The 18,353-nt window shown below is 41.5% G+C and overlaps 1 protein-coding gene across 1 annotated transcript in view; it reads right to left on the bottom strand.

Annotated features, from left to right (window-relative positions):
* Positions 1-16,090: 16,090 nt before the first annotated feature.
* The window catches only part of LOC121574963 (FYVE, RhoGEF and PH domain-containing protein 5), a 95,515-nt gene continuing 93,252 nt past the window's right edge, over positions 16,091-18,353 (bottom strand). Inside the window, exons 16-19 of the mRNA XM_041887670.2 lie at positions 18,013-18,252; positions 17,759-17,887; positions 17,070-17,224; positions 16,091-16,954 (exon numbers count right to left, since the gene is read on the bottom strand). Of these exons, the coding sequence (XP_041743604.2) occupies positions 16,918-16,954; positions 17,070-17,224; positions 17,759-17,887; positions 18,013-18,252 (561 nt within the window). The 3' untranslated portion in view covers positions 16,091-16,917. The remainder of the gene's footprint in view (positions 16,955-17,069; positions 17,225-17,758; positions 17,888-18,012; positions 18,253-18,353) is intronic.

The following is an 18,353-nucleotide window of genomic DNA, read 5'->3' as shown; positions in this document are numbered from 1 at the left end:
TTTTCTCCTGTGCTGTCATTAAATTCAACTGTTGAACCTTTGGTACGATTGAATTTGGTTGTGTTCTGTACCATTGATTTAGCTCTGATGCTGAGTGGTATATCACTCCTGTATCTCCTGCCTGCCCCGGACAGTGTGCAACTGTCTATTCATATTGGTACTGGTTGTTAGGGCAGGGTGCACAGACGTTTCCCGCAGTGATGCCCGCTGCTGTCGTCCCTGTGGTGCCAGGGCAAACATCAGGGTGAGTAACGGGAGGAAGGGATGGAGTAAGGGGAAATCTACAACACGTAAAAAAGGAAATAAATGGTCCTTTCATCATGACCACTGCTATGTTCTTCCCCTGTTTCTATAGCATCCACTCTCACTTCCTGTTCTGTCATTCTCCTCTTCCTCTTCACGCCTTGATTCACATGTCCTTGTTTATTTGAGCTTCATCAAAACACAGCACTGCTTTTAAACTGACACAGTGGCTTTCTGTATGAATAGGCTACTGTTTGTTTGTATGTGTGTGTGCGTGCGTGCGTGTATTAAATTGGCTCACACATGAGGTAAACCAGACCACTGTTCTCTGGCCAACACAGTTGTTTTACCCATACATGGAGACAGTTTGTGAGCATCAAACATTGAAGCACTTCATAGAACACTTATCACTCTCTCAAAGCAGCAAAACGTTTATTTTTTAACCTCTATTTAACTAGGCAAGTCAGTTAAGAAAAAAATAGTATTTACAATGACGGCGTACCCCGGCCAAACCATCCCCTAACCCGGACGACGCTGGGCCAATTGTGCACCTCCCTATGGGACTCCCAATCACAGCCGGTTGTGATACAGCCCTGGATCGAACACGGGTTTGTAGTGACGCCTCTAGCAATGCAATGCAGTGCCTTAGACCACTGCACCACTCAAGGAACCCTTCACTTTCCTCTTTTAGCCACTGACTAACAGATGTTTTAATCTAGAAAAAAATTAAAACATATCAAATGGCTTGTCCATCTGTTTTATATGCTTTACATGGCATGCTAACATTACTGTATATAACATAAATGGCCTAATTATCAAATGGACACTGGTACATTCTGTTTTAACACACAAAATATGTTCTGTCCCAAATCTGAATTAGTTACAGTTGAAGTCGGAAGTTTACATACACCTTAGCCAAATACATTTAAACTCAGTTTTTCACAATTCCTGACATTTAATCCTAGTAAAAATTCCCTGTCTTAGGTCAGTTAGGATCACCACTTTATTTTAAGAATGTGAAATGTCAGAATAATAGTAGAGAGAATGATTTATTTCAGCTTTTATTTCTTTCATCACATTCCCAGTGGGTCAGAAGTTTACATCCACTCAATTAGTATTTGGTAGCATTGCCTTTAAATTGTTTAAGTTGGGTCAAACTTTTCGGGTAGCCTTCCACAAGCTTCCCACAATAAGCTGGGTGAATTTTGGCCCATTCCTCCTGACAGAGCTGGTGTAACTAAGTCAGGTTTTTAGGCCTCCTTGCTCGCACACACCTTTTCAGTTCTGCCCACAAATATTCTATAGGATTGAGGTCAGGGCTTTGTGATGGCCACTCCAATACCTTGACTTTGTTGTCCTTAAACTATTTTGCCACAACTTTGGAAGTATGGGAAGACCCATTTGCGACTAATCTTTAACTTCCTGACCGATGTCTTGAGATGTTGCTTCAATATATCCACATAATTTTCCTTCCTCATGATGCCATCTATTTTGTGAAGTGCACCAGGCCCTCCTGCAGCAAAGCACCCCCACAGCATGATGCTGCCACCCCCGTGCTTCACGGTTGGGATGGCGCAGTGGTCTAAGGCACTGCATCGCAGTGCTAACTGTGCCACTAGAGATCCTGGTTCGAATCCAGGCTCTGTCGCAGCCGGCCGCGACCGGGAGACTCATGGGGCGGCGCACAATTGGTCCAGCGTCGTCCAGGGTAGGGGAGGGAATGGCCGGCAGGGATGTAGCTCAGTTGATAGAGCATGGCGTTTGCAACGCCAGGGTTGTTGGTTCAATTCCCACGGGGGGCCAGTATGAAAAAAAATATATAAAAAAATATGTATTCACTAACTGTAAGTCGCTCTGGATAAGAGCGTCTGCTAAATGACTAAAATGTAAATGTGTTCTTCGGCTTGCAAGCAACCCCCTTTTTCCTCCAAACATAACGATGGTCATTATGGCCAAACCGTTATATATCATCAGACCAGAGGACATTTCTCAAAAAAGTAAGATCTTTGTCCCCATGTGCAGTTGCAAACCGTAGTCAGACTTTTTTATGGCGGTTTTGGAGCAGTGGCTTCTCCCTTGCTGAGCGGCCTTTCAGGTTATGTCGATATAGGACTCGTTTTACTGTGGATATAGATACTTTTGTACCTGTTTCCTCCAGCATCTTCACAAGGTCCTTTGCTGTTGTTCTGGGATTGATTTGCACTTTTCGCACCAAGGTACATTCATCTCTACGAGACAGAACGCGTCTCCTTCCTGAGCGGTATGACGGCTGCGTGGTCCCATGGTGTTTATACTTGCATACTATTGTTTCTACAGATGAACGTGATACCTTCAGGAGTTTGGAAATTGCTCCCAAGGATGAACCAGACTTGTGGAGGTCTACAATTTCTTTTCTGAGGTCTTGGCTGATTTCTTTTGATTTTCCCATGATGTCAAGCAAAGAGGCATTAAGTTTGAAGGTAGGCCTTGAAATACATCCACAGGTACACCTCCAATTGACTCAAATGATGTCAATTAGCCTATCAGAAGCTTCTAAAGCCATGACATAATTTTCTGGAATTTTCCATGCTGTTTAAAGGCACAGTCAACTTAGTGTATGTAAACTTCTGACCCACTGGAATTGTGATACAGTGAATTATAAATTAAATAATCTGTCTGTAAACAATTGTTGGAAAGATTACTTGTGTCATCCACAAAGTAGATGTCCTAACCGACTTGCCAAAACTATAGTTTGTTAACAAGAAATTTGTGGAGTGGTTGAAAAATGATTTTTAATGACTCCAACCTAAGTGTATGTAAACTTCCGACTTCAACTGTATGTCCTATTGGTGAACACATTATCCCTTCCTGTGTACTGTACTCTCCATTTTTTAACGGTAGCCCTTTCCTGCAGTCAAATGACCTAGTGGCTCATGGGTGGAATGTTATTAATATTTTTCATAATTTCATAATTAATAAACATAATTCAGTCTCCTGTGATGTATATAACGTTTAATATTGGGGTGCAAACTCAAAATTGAATACATTTGAACTATATATCTGACATGGTACAGGTGTCTTCTTTTTTTTTAAAGCCCATAACCTGTGTGTGAGGTGTTTACTTTTGTTTCAAAGTAGATTTGTTTAAGACTACCATGAAACACTGTTTGACCCTGATTTAGCCCATTGCAGTAAAAGGTTAAACTTTCACAGAAATCAAATGCCCTGCTAAACATAATCTCTCTCTCTCTCGCTCTATTTTCTACATCCCTCAACCTGTCTACAATCCCTCTGATTGTGCAGCGCTCAATCAATGACACATTGTAACTCTTCTGAATGTGAGTCTGAAACTTTCAGAGGAGGGACAGACAGGAAGTGTCATTTTATATCTTTAGAGCTCTGCTCTCACCTTTAGGGCTCCACAGAACACAGTGTCTCAAAGACAGAGCAAGACAGAGAAAGAGAGAGAGAGGTCTACATCCTGAGAACAAGGAGGGACATGCTCGAGGACAAAGGACAGCACAAAGGACAGCATTTGATTTGATTTGACATGGTAGATTTGTGAAAAGTAGAGCAAGCCCGCTGGGCACACACTGGTTAAATCAACTTTGTTTCCACGTCATTTCAATGAAATGACGTTGAACCAATGTAGAAGAGACGTTGAGTTGACGTCTGTGCCCAGTGGGAGGTGTGTTTCATGTTCAGGTTCTTTAGAAAGAGGACATTTTTCCTGTCCTCTCTCTCTCTCTCTCTCTCTCTCTCTCTCTCTCTCTCGCTCTCTCTCTCTCTCTCTCTCTCTGTTTCTGTCTCTCCCTCTCTTTCTTTCCTTCTCAGCACTGACTTAGTACTGGGTCACAGTGACTTCGGGGATTGTGGTAACTAGAGCAACCCCATTTATTTCTCCATCCCTTCTTCACTGTTCCCTCTGATCTCAGAAACTCAATATTTTTATCTTTTGCCAACATATCCAAACATACTGTACCCCTACTTCAGTCTTGAACCTGCTACTTCCTAATTTCCCCTCAACCCCTGCTACCTACTTCTTCCAGTTTTCTGTCCTCTCTCATACTCTCACTTTATCAAGTATCCCCTAGTTCCTTCTCTCCTCACTGACCTGAATAAGGTTCTGTTAGTTTGTGTACTCTGAGACCAAACCCAGGCTTTGAGGTGGTTCCAGGGGACCTGGGTGGATCAGCCATTATAGTGAAAACAAGGTCTTGTTTAGCTGGAAGTCTCTTGCTGTGGGCCTTCAGTGTTCTGTTTAACTTGTGGCCATTCATATTGCAGGCGTTGAAAAGAAATAGGCCAAAATGTTTTGTGCTGTTTCTTTAACTTTAATTATTCATACGAGCTGCTGCATTACTTTCCTTGGTCAGCTGGTCGGTTGGGGCTCTGTGGAACTCCTTGATATAGCTAATTACCTTATCTCAGTTGTGTCATATTACCATCAGTTCAGTCCTAGAAGGGAAGCAGGGTAGGCACAAAGACAGTAAGGGATAAATACATCTATAGAGATAGAATCTGAAGCTACAGTAGACTTCAGGTAGAGTCCAAAAGTGGTATGTATCATAAACCCCTCACAATGGAAATGAGCGCATGTCTACTTTACTATCATATTTTGAGAGTACATTAATTTGATAAATGAGGGCCATTGGGTGCATACAAATGTCTGCATAGGACTACAGATGATCTGATGGAGAATAGTTTAATATCTCTGGAACCACCTGAACATTACAATCATATAATCTGTGCAGTAAGCACACCCAATGACTGTGTTATAGTTTCAAGATACATTTATCATAGGTGATAACAGAAAATATGAAAATTGAAGCATAAAATTACAACACAATTTAAGCACAGCAAATGTGTAGGCTTGTTTATTGAAGTAACCAGGAACACCTATTGGGCTAGAAAGAACAAAAACCTTGTCTCCCAGCCAAAACCCCACAATCCCAGTTCAGGCATCCAATACAATGTTCAGTGTTCCTTCACTGCGAGTAAACTCCTTACAGTGTGACTGCGGTGCACTCCAGGGCAGGCTGATATTTTTGATTCACAATGTGAGTCAAGTGTGTGTGAAAGAGTGTGTGTGTCTCTCTCTCTCTCTCTCTCTCTCTCTCTCTCTCTCTCTCTCTCTCTCTCTCTCTCTCTCTCAATTTCAATTTCAATTGAATTTAAGGGCTTTATTGGCATGGGAAACGTACAGTATGTTAACATTGCCAAAGCAAGTGAAGTAGATAAACAAAAGTGAAATAAACAATAAATATTAACAGTAAACATTACACTCAGAAGTTCCAAAAGAATAAAGACATTTCAAATGTCATATTATGTATATATACAGTGTTGTAACAATGTGCAAATAGTTAAAATACAAATGGGAAAATAAATAAACATAAATATGCATTGTATTTACAATGGTGTTTGTTCTTCACTGGTTGCCCTTTTCTTGTGGCAACAGGTCACAAATCTTGCTGCTGTGATGGCACACTGTGGTATTTCACCCAGTAGATAAGGGAGTTTATCAAACTTGGGTTTGTTTTCAAATTCTTTGTGGATCTCTGTAATCTGAGGGAAATATGTGTCTCTAATATGGTCATACATTTGGCAGGAGGTTAGGAAGTGCAGCTCAGTTTCCACCTCATTTTGTGGGCAGTGTGCACATAGCCTGTCTTCTCTTGAGAGCCAGGTCTGCCTACGGCGGCCATTCTCAATAGCAAGGCTCACTGAGTCTGTACATAGTCAAAGCTTTCCTTAAGTTTGGGTCAGTCACAGTGGTCGGGTATTCTGCCACTGTGTCCTCTCTGTTTAGGGCCAAATAGCATTCTAGTTTGCTCTGTTTTTTTGTTAATTCTTTCCAATGTGTCAAGTAATTATCTTTTTGTTTTGTCATGATTTGGTTGGGTCTAATTGTGTTGTTGTTGTTGTCCTGGGGCTCTGTGGGGTCTGTTTGTGTTTGTGAACAGAGCCCCAGGACCAGCTTACTTAGGGGACTCTTCTCCAAGTTCATCTCTCTGTAGGTGATGGCTTTGTTATGGAAGGTTTGGGAATCGCTTCCTTTTAAGTGGTTATAGAATTTAACAATTTGTAAGTCGCTCTGGATAAAACTCTTAGCTATAATAGTTAGCTAGCTGGCAGGATAAGCTTGATATTATGCATGATTTGTGTTAAATTTTGATTGTATTCTATTATCTCTGACATGACAAGTGTAGGCCTAGCTGTAATATTATGTAGAAAGGTTTACCAAACTTGTAGTTACGTTGATCAAAACATTTTTCAGGCAGGAGTATAGAGAGCAGCTGGGTCCACAATTGGAGAGACTGGTTTCAGACTAGGGCCCAATCCCAAATGGACCCCCAGACCATATGCACTTGTGGAGTTCTGAAAGGATTTGACAGGTGCAATCAATATGGTAATAGCTCAATGAGAGACAATCTGTGGCAAACCTCCTCCGAGATGTGTGGAGATTGGCCTTTGCTAAAACAATAAAGGGAAAGGACTTGAATGACTATGGTACTAAATTCAAGATTTTAATTTACTCTGTTTTTCTTTCATCCAAATACAAGGCAGCTGTGGTGTGGACCTATGGGTGTCTTTCAAACAGCTTCCAGCCACAAATGCAATCTGCGCCTGTGCAACTCCAACCGTGTCAGTTCGTAAACAGAGAGTGACAAACTAACAAAATAAGGGAACATCCTAATAGTCTAAGTGGCTACGCCTCCTTGTCCTTATCTTCCTCTGGATAGAGTGTAGACTTCTAAATGTGGACTGCTAAATGTGTCAATGTAATCTGCACCAATGTAAAATAACTGGATAAGTAAAACCATAATCTGAGAAGAAATTCAATGTAGATAACGGAGAAAGGAATAATCAAATCCAGGTGTTAATTAAACGTGCAAGTCATTGTACTGTACTTATTTATGTTAACAATATCTTGAATATTACTCTTACTTGTCAGATTTCACGATTGGCAAATATGAAAATGAGAACAGAGGAGGCAGCAACGACCAGCCCAAGGAAAGTCAGCAAAGAAGTGATGAGTGAAAAACCATTTCACACTGTAGGTGTAGCCTACTGTGTGGTCTTAGGCATGCTCCCTCTAACCACCCTTTTTTCCCTATCTCTGTTTCTTCCTTGCCGGAGGGCCTGAGTCCTGATGAGTCCTGGAAGTGCCAGGCCTGAGCCCACCTGGTTGTGCTGCTGATCCTGGTCCTCTAAACCCACTATTCTAGTGGCACTCCCCTTGTAATGAGAGATCTGTCACAATACACTTGGTGCAAATCACCATGTGAGAAGAGAGATAAATACGCAATAAAGCAATCTATTCATGTATTAAATGTATTAATAAATAAATAAATAAATTATTTAACATATACATTATTACTATTAAACATATATTGTGCTCTGAACTGGAAGATTGGTAGTCTAGAATTTGTTATAAAAAGGCCTGTTATAGGGTTACTGCTAGTCCTACATAGCTCGCTGTCATGTATACAGTTAATAACAGTAACTACAGTTATTTTAACAGTAACATTCCGTCTTAAGGCATACCATTGGAGGCGTGCAAGATATTTGCCGGCTCGTACCTGTGCCAGTTTGGCAACGCTTTTCCCACGTCAGGATGAAGAATGAAACGTGTGTGCGCGTGCAGACATTGACATCCATGTTTGGTTCTGATTTGGAGGGGGTAGTAGCATCTAACAATTTGATTACATTATTTATTGGGCACCTCTAGGCCACGCAAACAACACATTCCTTATCAGAACCGCCCACGGATATACTCTCCGACGTGCTAAAAGCGTCGCCAAACAGGCACGGCTCGGCAAATAACTTGCACGCCTCCAATGGTATGCCTTAAGACGGAATGTTACTGTTAAAATAACTGTAGTTACTGTTATTAACTGTATAGCCTACATGACAGCGAGCTATGTAGGACTAGCAGTAACCCTATAACAGGCCTTTTTATAACAAATTCTAGACTACCAATCTTCCAGTTCAGAGCACAATATATGTTTAATAGTAATAATGTATATGTTAAATTATTTATTTATTTATTTATTAATACATTTAATACATGAATAGATTGCTTTATTGCGTATTTATCTCTCTTCTCACATGGTGATTTGCACCAAGTGTATTGTGACAGATCTCTCATTACAAGGGGAGTGCCACTAGAATAGTGGGTTTAGAGGACCAGGATCAGCAGCACAACCAGGTGGGCTCAGGCCTGGCACTTCCAGGACTCATCAGGACTCAGGCCCTCCGGCAAGGAAGAAACAGAGATAGGGAAAAAAGGGTGGTTAGAGGGAGCATGCCTAAGACCACACAGTAGGCTACACCTACAGTGTGAAATGGTTTTTCACTCATCACTTCTTTGCTGACTTTCCTTGGGCTGGTCGTTGCTGCCTCCTCTGTTCTCATTTTCATATTTGCCAATCGTGAAATCTGACAAGTAAGAGTAATATTCAAGATATTGTTAACATAAATAAGTACAGTACAATGACTTGCACGTTTAATTAACACCTGGATTTGATTATTCCTTTCTCCGTTATCTACATTGAATTTCTTCTCAGATTATGGTTTTACTTATCCAGTTATTTTACATTGGTGCAGATTACATTGACACATTTAGCAGTCCACATTTAGAAGTCTACACTCTATCCAGAGGAAGATAAGGACAAGGAGGCGTAGCCACTTAGACTATTTGTCACAATACACTTGGTGCAAATCACCATGTGAGAAGAGAGATAAATACGCAATAAAGCAATCTATTCATGTATTAAATGTATTAATAAATAAATAAATAAATTATTTAACATATACATTATTACTATTAAACATATATTGTGCTCTGAACTGGAAGATTGGTAGTCTAGAATTTGTTATAAAAAGGCCTGTTATAGGGTTACTGCTAGTCCTACATAGCTCGCTGTCATGTATACAGTTAATAACAGTAACTACAGTTATTTTAACAGTAACATTCCGTCTTAAGGCATACCATTGGAGGCGTGCAAGATATTTGCCGGCTCGTACCTGTGCCAGTTTGGCAACGCTTTTCCCACGTCAGGATGAAGAATGAAACGTGTGTGCGCGTGCAGACATTGACATCCATGTTTGGTTCTGATTTGGAGGGGGTAGTAGCATCTAACAATTTGATTACATTATTTATTGGGCACCTCTAGGCCACGCAAACAACACATTCCTTATCAGAACCGCCCACGGATATACTCTCCGACGTGCTAAAAGCGTCGCCAAACAGGCACGGCTCGGCAAATAACTTGCAAAGTGGCTAAATGTTATACAGCTTGACCAGAGTTCCACTGTGATCTTGGAAATGGGCTAGGTTACTGCATGCTATTTAATAAACTAGTATGCCTATCTTCAACGGATAGTACGATCAACCATCCACGCATGCGCTCCTGCCGGAGTTTGACAACAGAACATCAAACACCATTAATACATAACATGAAGGAATCCCCATAAAAACGAATAATTAACACCTCACTTCTGGTGTGAAGAATTCTTCGCCACAAACTCTGACAAATTGTGATGCCCAAACCTGGCAGGCCTTTTCCTCTTTTTGTCTAAGCAGTAAGGGTGCTCAGGACCGCTGTTCGTGGTTTTGGGACATCCAGCAGTCAGACACCACTTCGATCCAACGTTTCTCGTTCTACGGGCAACTGCTGTAGGCTGACAGGGGATCATGGGGCCAGGACATCTAGCTGCTCGTCTTAATGCAGCTGCTTTCTTGGCTGCTGGTCTGATATGGGCTTTTCCAAAACAATGCATCGCAGACACCAGCCTTGATGGATTTGCTTTCATTGCTCTGTATTGCTTAGCCATTGCTACCAGGGCCTCACTGTAGTAGTCATCCTTGGTCAAGGAACTGAAACCGTTTAGCATGTCTTCCACCAGGTCAGACATATTCAGGCAGAATGTCTGTTAGATAAACATATTATTTACATTTTTACATTTTAGTCATTTAGCAGACACTCTTATCCAGAGCGACTTACAGTTAGCGCATACATCATTTTATCGAACCCACAACCCTGGCGTTGCAAACACCATGCTCTACCAACTGAGCTACATCCCCTGCCGGCCATTCCCTCCCCTACCCTGGACGACGCTGGGCCAATTGTGCGCCGCCCCATGGGTCTCCCGGTCACGGCCGGCTATGACAGAGCCTGGATTCGAACCAGGATCTCTAGTGGCACAGCTAGCACTGCGATGCAGTGCCTTAGACCACTGCGCCACTCGGACCACTGCGCCACTTAGACCACTGCGCCATATATTATATATATGAGAGGAGACATTAAACAAACTCTTCAAGACAAACCGTATCATTCAAATGGATTAGACTTAAATGCTGTATGCTGGGACTTGTTGATATACCGATTATATACACAGAGTAATACAAAACATTAAGGACACCTTCTCTTTCCATGACATAGACTGATCAGTTAAATCCACTTCAATCAGTGTAGATGGAGGAGACAGGTTAAAAAATGATTGTTTAGCCTTGAGACAATTGAGACATGGAATGTCTATGTGTGCCATTCAGAGGGTGAATGGCCAAGACAAAATATTTAATTGCCTTTGAACGGGGTATGGTAGTAGGTGCCAGGCGCACCGTTTTGTGTCAAGAACTGCAACGCTGCTGGGCTTTTCACGCTCAACAGTTTCTCGTGTGTATCAAGAATGGTCCACCACCCAAAGGACATCCAGCCAACTTGACACAACAGTGGGAAGCACTGGAGTCAACATGGGCCAGTATCCATGTGGAACGCTTTCGACACCTTGTAGAGTCCATGCCCCAACAAATTGAGGCTGTTCTCAGTGCAAAAGGGGGGGTGCAACTCAATATTAAGGTGTTCCTAATGTTTGGTATACTCATTGTATGTGATGTAGCGATACATTCATATTCTCCTATAATAACAGAAAATAGCAAATTCTTTGAAGATCTCGCTTTGTTAACTCACCCCCTTCTGAGTCACTTGGCACAGCGAGAGGCTGGTGGTCAGGAGCACTGGAGGTTGTATCTTCCCTCTCCAAGCCAGTGGTTATGTCTCAAGTGATTGCTGTTAAAGACGTAATATATACTGTATATATTCAATAAAGAAACAAATATTATACTTTATAACACTGTTTCATAAAGCAAATAAGGAACATATAGATGAGAGGAGACATTAAACAAACCGTATCATTCAAATGGAGTAAAAGTTCTAAAGTCAAAAAGGACTGCATCAAACTTGTTTATCCTTCAGTCACGAGCTGGGGTGTGACGTCACCAATTCTTCCAGATGTTATGAATTCTTCAAATGGGGATTTGAAACTCCTTCAAACTAGTTGCATGCGATGTCATTGTGAAATGCGAAAACAGATATCTTTAAAAATCCCCTAAAATAAACGATGACATTCTGTATTGTTGCCTCATCCAGTATTCATCATGTGTCTGTTTTGTGTGCTCATTCAGCAACTAATGACTGACTGGGCTGTCTCAGTGGCTGCAGAAAATCCAGAGGTATTGCTGCTGTAAGAGATACAGTATTTAATTAACTTCAGCGCTCTGCTTTGGTACATAAAATATTCACATGAAAATTGTCTAACCATAAACAATAATACAATTGCCACTATTTTACCTCCTGTTATCTTCAGCAAATCAGCCCTCATCTCCGGTGTTGTCAGGAGGAAATTGCTGGACAGGCATTTGTATATCTGGACCACAGCAGCCTAGTGCTTGTATGGAGCTCCTGTGTGCCCTACTGGACAAGTGCAGAGGTCCATCTCCATGTTCACAGTATAGGTCTGGCCTGGTGTGATGCCCTTCACCCTGTATAGCTTCTACCCCAAGCTATAAGATACAACAAATTATAAAAGACCACATTATGGATTTTTGTAATATTGCAAACCTGTATTCATTACTATTTTACCTGCTTGATGTCAGATGGGTTGACGTTGCTCTCCTGGGCCAGAAAACATGAGCGCTGGAACGTTTCATAGCGGCCAAGGGCAAGATTGAACGCTTTCGCCCTCTGGAGGATTTTATCCTTAAGGACCCGCATTGATGCCTCCACAAAGTTATTTCTTTCATTCCCTCGGGTTGGCAGCTCCTCCCGATAGCTGAGTGCCCAACACTCTCGACGACTGAACAGTCGATCGAAGTAGGCTGAATTTCTTGTACCTGGAATTAGGGTAAAATATGTAATTGAACAATGTCTTGTACTATCACATATTGCTGACAAAATAAGGGAAAATGTTTCCCCAAATAACAACATATCCCAAACAAGGATTGGGGAAATTTAAATGAGAAAAGACTAAAACTGACCAGCAAGTCCTGGTTTTATCATAAAAATGTTACTGAGAATAAAGCATAAGTTAATAGATTTCACCTCATTATACTGTTCTACTACATTAACCTGGCAACAACTGGGTTTTGATTTGCCTGCTGATAGAGGGGCTCAACCATCTCTTCCCTGGCATACATGATGTCCTCGAAGACAGTCTACTCCACTCTCCTTACTACACAGCCACTTCCACACTGCCTGGAGTAGGTGGAAGGTGCAGAGGAGCAGTTTGGCTCCTGGAAATGCCTTTCCTAACGCTCCCCTCTCTGCCTTGCAGTCATCTGTAATGATGAGGCGAGGACCAGCCTGACCTCTCCCTGCTAAGGCATCCTCAAGATGTCCTTCAATAGTTGAAGGCCCTCAAGGATTGTGGCCTCAGGATAACCCCAAGGAGGAGACCGCCAGCACAGGTGTGGGTAAGGAGAAGAAAAACTCTGCAGTTCTCTGTCCATGTTCCCAGAAGAATCAATGAAGCAGAGCTCGCCACTGTGTCTGGTCTGATGGACACGCTTCATCAGTGGGAGGCAGATAGCCAATCTTGGCGCAGATCTCCTCGCATATAAGATTACACTCCTCAACCTCCCTCTAGGGCTGAGAGCATCTCAGGCCCATTCTGTTTCCCGTGCAAAAGGTAAAAGTAGCACAACGATGTGTCCACAATTTCCTACACCTGTTCACTACTAATACTGTAACACTTACCACGATACAAAAGGAAATTATGATAATCATCATTGAAAGAGCTGGGTCAGTTTTTGCATTCAAAACAACTGGGAACTCGGAAGTCTCAGACTTCCAGCTTCAGTGCGTTGAAGACAACTGGAACAATAAAACGTTTTGAACGGTCATCCATCTCAGAATTCCATGTTGGAAACTCTGGCATCTTTCTAGAGCTCAGAGTTTCTGACCTGAAGATCACTGACAACATGATTTAAACAAGTTTTTTCCCAGAGTTCCCAGTTGTCTTGAAAGCGCCAAGTGTCTCTATAGATGGGTTTAGCTGACAACGTCATGAAAACGATGCACACGCGTCAATGGGGCAGAAGTCCATGAGTTGTTGTGATTCTGGATGGCGAGATAGCTACCAACAATGACAAGAAACTGCCATGTCGAGAATCCTAAGTGACTAGTTTCATCTTGTTTTTGACACCATGTCTTGTTTTTAGGTGTTTTGACTGATTTCATGTAAATATGGCAAGAATTAGCTAGCAAAAAACTGTAACAATGTATTTGAGAGACAAGTGCACATGTATGTTTTCAATAAACATTGGAAAATAATTATAGTTGACATGTTGTCAACAATCTACTGTAAGCCAACTCCGTCTGTTTGGCCAATAGTTGCGCACGCGTCGGTTTTGTTGCTAAACAACCATGGCTTTGGCCCCAATGACGCAGACTTATAAACGGGGCGTGGTTTCGTTTGGGGGTAAAAAGAGACACGTTTGGGTCAGCAATAGACCATCAGTCCTGGTCTTGGATGTGCCACAATGATTATGTAGGGGTATATGAGGGGTTAGAGTGCTATAAGAGAGATGAAGGGTTACAGAGGGGTATAAGTGGGGTGTGAGCAGCTCATCCATAATGATTCCAAGGACGAGGACGAGGAGCACAGCCAGCCCACGACAAAACCAACTGCCTGACCGACGCACACCCACTGAACTGACCGCTGCCCCACCCTGCCCTGTGCTCAGCCCCTCAGGTTATTCTCCCCCTCTAAAGATCTAAGGTCTTTCCCTCCCCAGATCTCAGGTCTTGTCTGAGGCTATATTTCTAGCAGTAGACCGGGCTCAAGCTCCAACAGTGTTGTGTGCCTAACCACTGCTTGATCTACAAATACACCTGCATAGCAAAGAGTGGAGTAACATTTTCGAGTGACTCTTTAACAGTCTATGGGTGTTTGCCCCAGGCTCAGAGCTAGAGAAATACCTGCACAGGTATCAGTTTGTTTATGATGAGTTTGCCCACTGACCTTGTTATTTATATAGTCCCAGTAACTGTGCCATATCAATTGCAACATTATAGTTTCTGATCAAATGTACATTCTTTCTCTGTTTGTACAGAGGAAATACTTTTCTGATGAGTTTTTTTACTGTATTTTTTAACTACATACTGTACGTCAACATTTACATTTACAATGCCGTATTATATGCAAGGCCATTTTAGAGGTACAATCCCAGAACACTATTGATATAACCCTTAAACACAGGTATGAAGACCAAACATGTATTGGCTAAGTGTAGATTTACAGTACATACTGATGATGTGTATGACAAGCTGCATTTTGAATAGACTAAAATGTAGTCTGACAAGTCTGACAGGATAGTCAGTTATGATGTTCTCGAAGAAGCGGAATTAGAAAAGAGTGACATCATCAGCATTTAAAAATAACAACAATGTAAATACTGTTTCTCTAGAAAATCAGCTCAGTTGGCGCTACAACTGATATAGCTCTTTTTTGTTTGATCATTTTCTTTGCATCAGTTTTTTTCCATAAAGACTGTAATTTTGTGTATGTAATTTATATACAATAATAATACAGTGTAGATTATGGTATTAACCTAATTGTTAATTAATTGGACAGCCCAGTGCAAAACAACAGCATGTAAAAAGACATCAACATGGCACCTCCACATATTTCTTAGTGATTGCAAAAAGACACAATGGAATCACATGGATATAACGTGATGGGATGTTATGTGTGTTTAATAAATGAATAAGATTCTCTTTGCTAAGTTTAGAGCGTTTTTTTTTATATCTACCTGGATGAGATTGGCATCTAAGACATATTTCATTACAGTGTTGGGGAAGCTACTCTGAAAAGATAGTTTACCAAGCTACCAATTACTTTACACTGAAAGACGTTAATCTACACTAATTCTACCCTTAAGAAAAATATAGTTTACTTAAGTAACATCACTTTAAAAATGTAGTTCACTACCAAACTACTTTGTGAAAAACTATTATAGTAAATCTGAAAATGTCAATGACTAGAAATTGCAAGAAGAGATCACTTTGGGGTCATATATTAACATAATGTGTAATTTAGCCAATTAAAAACAAACAATATATTTAAAGTGAGAATTAGGCAGGTCTGATGTGAAAAAGGAAAGGAAATGATTACCTACTTCACCCATATTTTCATTTCTTTTTGAAAAACAAGTAGTGTGTAGTTCCAGTAATTAGCTACACCACTACATGGCAAAGTAATGAACTACTGAAAACACTATCTAGATTTGAATTTAGTTCAACTACCACTAAGCTACTGCAAAATGTAGTTAAATTACTAGTTGAACTACATGTAGTTCACTACTCCCCAACACTTATTAATTATAATATTCATTAATGATGATAAGGATAATAACGTCACGTCAGGCACATTCTTTCAGCCATAACACATGGCACTGCATTCAAATGGAAACGGTTGGCCCCTAAAAATGTAGTCACCCTTTTAAAAATGTTTTTAAAATATACATTCAGCTATGAAATATACTTCAAAATGATATTTTGTTGAATAATACAAATACTGTCTGTAACATTTCACATTCTGTCATTGTATTACAGGAGTAAACCTACGGTGTAAAATAAGTATGTTTACATAGAGTACAGGAAATACATTGGACAAGATATGATTAAAATGTCTCTCGATTGAAACATCATGTAATAACATTTCTGTACAAATAATTATTATATTTCACTTAAAAAATTATGAATTGAATATTACACTATATATACCAAATATGACATGAATCTTACATGTTCTCATACAATACATAAGCTGTTGATACAAATTTAGTATTGTTTTAACAGCATCAGAAAGCCTACGATATCCAAAACAAAACCCATACTAAGTTGTTCTATGTACATACAAATCCATGGTAGACAAAGAGTGTCAGAAAGTAAAAATAAGTCAGTGTGAATGTACATGGCACTGGAGACTGTCAATGGAAAACGTTTTAAAAACACATTGTCTATGAGCTTTCAGACACAGGAGCAAAATGTGTGGCATGTTGTGGCACGCAGTATACTCAACTGAGAGGTTTTCACCTTAGAGATTCCCAAGCAGTAACCTCACACTTGGATGTTTGCCCAACACAGAGTCTGCATGTACTTCTTTCTGCCTGTAGATGGCAGCCTTGTCAAATATGCTCTTGCACAGAGCCGTATTCTTCCGGAGTGAGAATTGATCCAGTGTCTTAAAGGGATGGATTATATGAATGATATTCAATGTCCTTCAAGAGAAAATAAGTATTCATAGATATTCCATCCAAGCATTGTGAGGGACAGCTATAAACCAGGACAGAGAGAGTGGGTATGTAGGTGATGCACAGCAGGGTCAGTCTGTGCAGACAGGCAGATGTTATAATACTGTGGCCTCCTCCATGGCATTGACCCACCTGCGAAATACAAGTGAACAACATGAACACCATGGACCTGTGTGTGTGTGTGTGTGTGTGTGTGTGTGTGTGTGTGTGTGTGTGTGTGTGTGTGTGTGTGTGTGTTTATCCTGACCTGCGGGCAGTGTGCTGGTCATCTGCTCTAAAGGTGTAGTATAGAGTCTTCTTGTGGTAGAGCTGAAACACGTTGAAGCTCTCCTCTCCCTCTGGCCTCTCTGTCAGCTTCACTGTGAAACCCTGCAGGGGCAGACTCTCACATGCCACCTTGTCCTTTGTTGAGAGAAAGAGAGAGAGAGAGAGAGAGAGAGAGAGAGAGAGAGAGAGAGAGAGAGAGAGAGAGAGAGAGAGAGAGAGAGAGAGAGAGAGAGAGAGAGAGAGAGCGAGAGCGAGAGCGAGAGCGAGAGGCATACAGAGAGAGAGAGAGAGAGAGAGAGAGAGAGACAGGAAGAGAGTGAGGTTGGGACATTCATAAGGGACAAGTCACATACTCAGCTGCATATACCAATGACATTTGTAAAAAATTCTGAGAAGCATGGAGACTAACAGATTCAATTGTATTCATGATTTCAGTTGTTAATGATACTCCTTATTCAAAATGGTAGCTACAAAGCTTGATACAAAAACACACAACAAACAGTACAAACAAAAAGAAAGAGAACGAGAGAGCACAGAATTTATCCAGATCAGGAGAGACTATGTAGAAGCTTTTAAGAGAGTTGAGTATAGTATAGGCATACTGGGAGTATATTAAGGGCATGTATGTGTGTGTTTGGGGCTGGTGTGGGAGACTCTGTGCCCCCTCACCTCACGTGCTGTGAAGGTGTAGAGCACCTTGTCTTTGAGGATGAACCACAGCCTCTTCCACTTCCTCTTGCTCTTCTTACGCCGCTGCAGGCTGCCACTCATGGCCGAGCCCTCAGCCCCCAATGCCACCTGCAACAAAGACTCACATGTCAACGTCAGGAAGTTAGCAGGGTCTACCATAGCCACCTGCATCAGAGCAGAACGTCATGACTACACTGATAGGTCAAAGGTAAAATGTGATGAATATTGCAGACCTGGTTGAGAGGGGAGGTGATCTTCCTGCTTCTCCACAGGCTTGGGGGCTGTAGGCTCTGGAACACAGCTGAGAGGGGCCGACTGGCCCGGTGGGTGAAGGGGCTGGAGTTACCACACACCCCTGAGATACTGCCCCCTCTCTTCCTGAGCTCAGCATAGCAGTGGTCACACACTTTGGCCATCCTGTCTTTGAGATACTTCAGAGGATACCTGTTCCTGGAGCAGGCACGACACACAACCTGGGTTTGGAGAGAGAGAGAGAACAGGTGTGAGAGTGGAGAGAGAGAGAGAGAGAGAGAGAACAGGTGTGAGAGTGGAGAGAGAGAAAGGGGTGATTTGG

Source organism: Coregonus clupeaformis, chromosome 10 (genome assembly GCF_020615455.1).
Source record: "Coregonus clupeaformis isolate EN_2021a chromosome 10, ASM2061545v1, whole genome shotgun sequence".
Classification (NCBI taxonomy): domain Eukaryota; kingdom Metazoa; phylum Chordata; class Actinopteri; order Salmoniformes; family Salmonidae; genus Coregonus; species Coregonus clupeaformis.
This window is presented reverse-complemented; position numbering and strand designations above follow the sequence as displayed.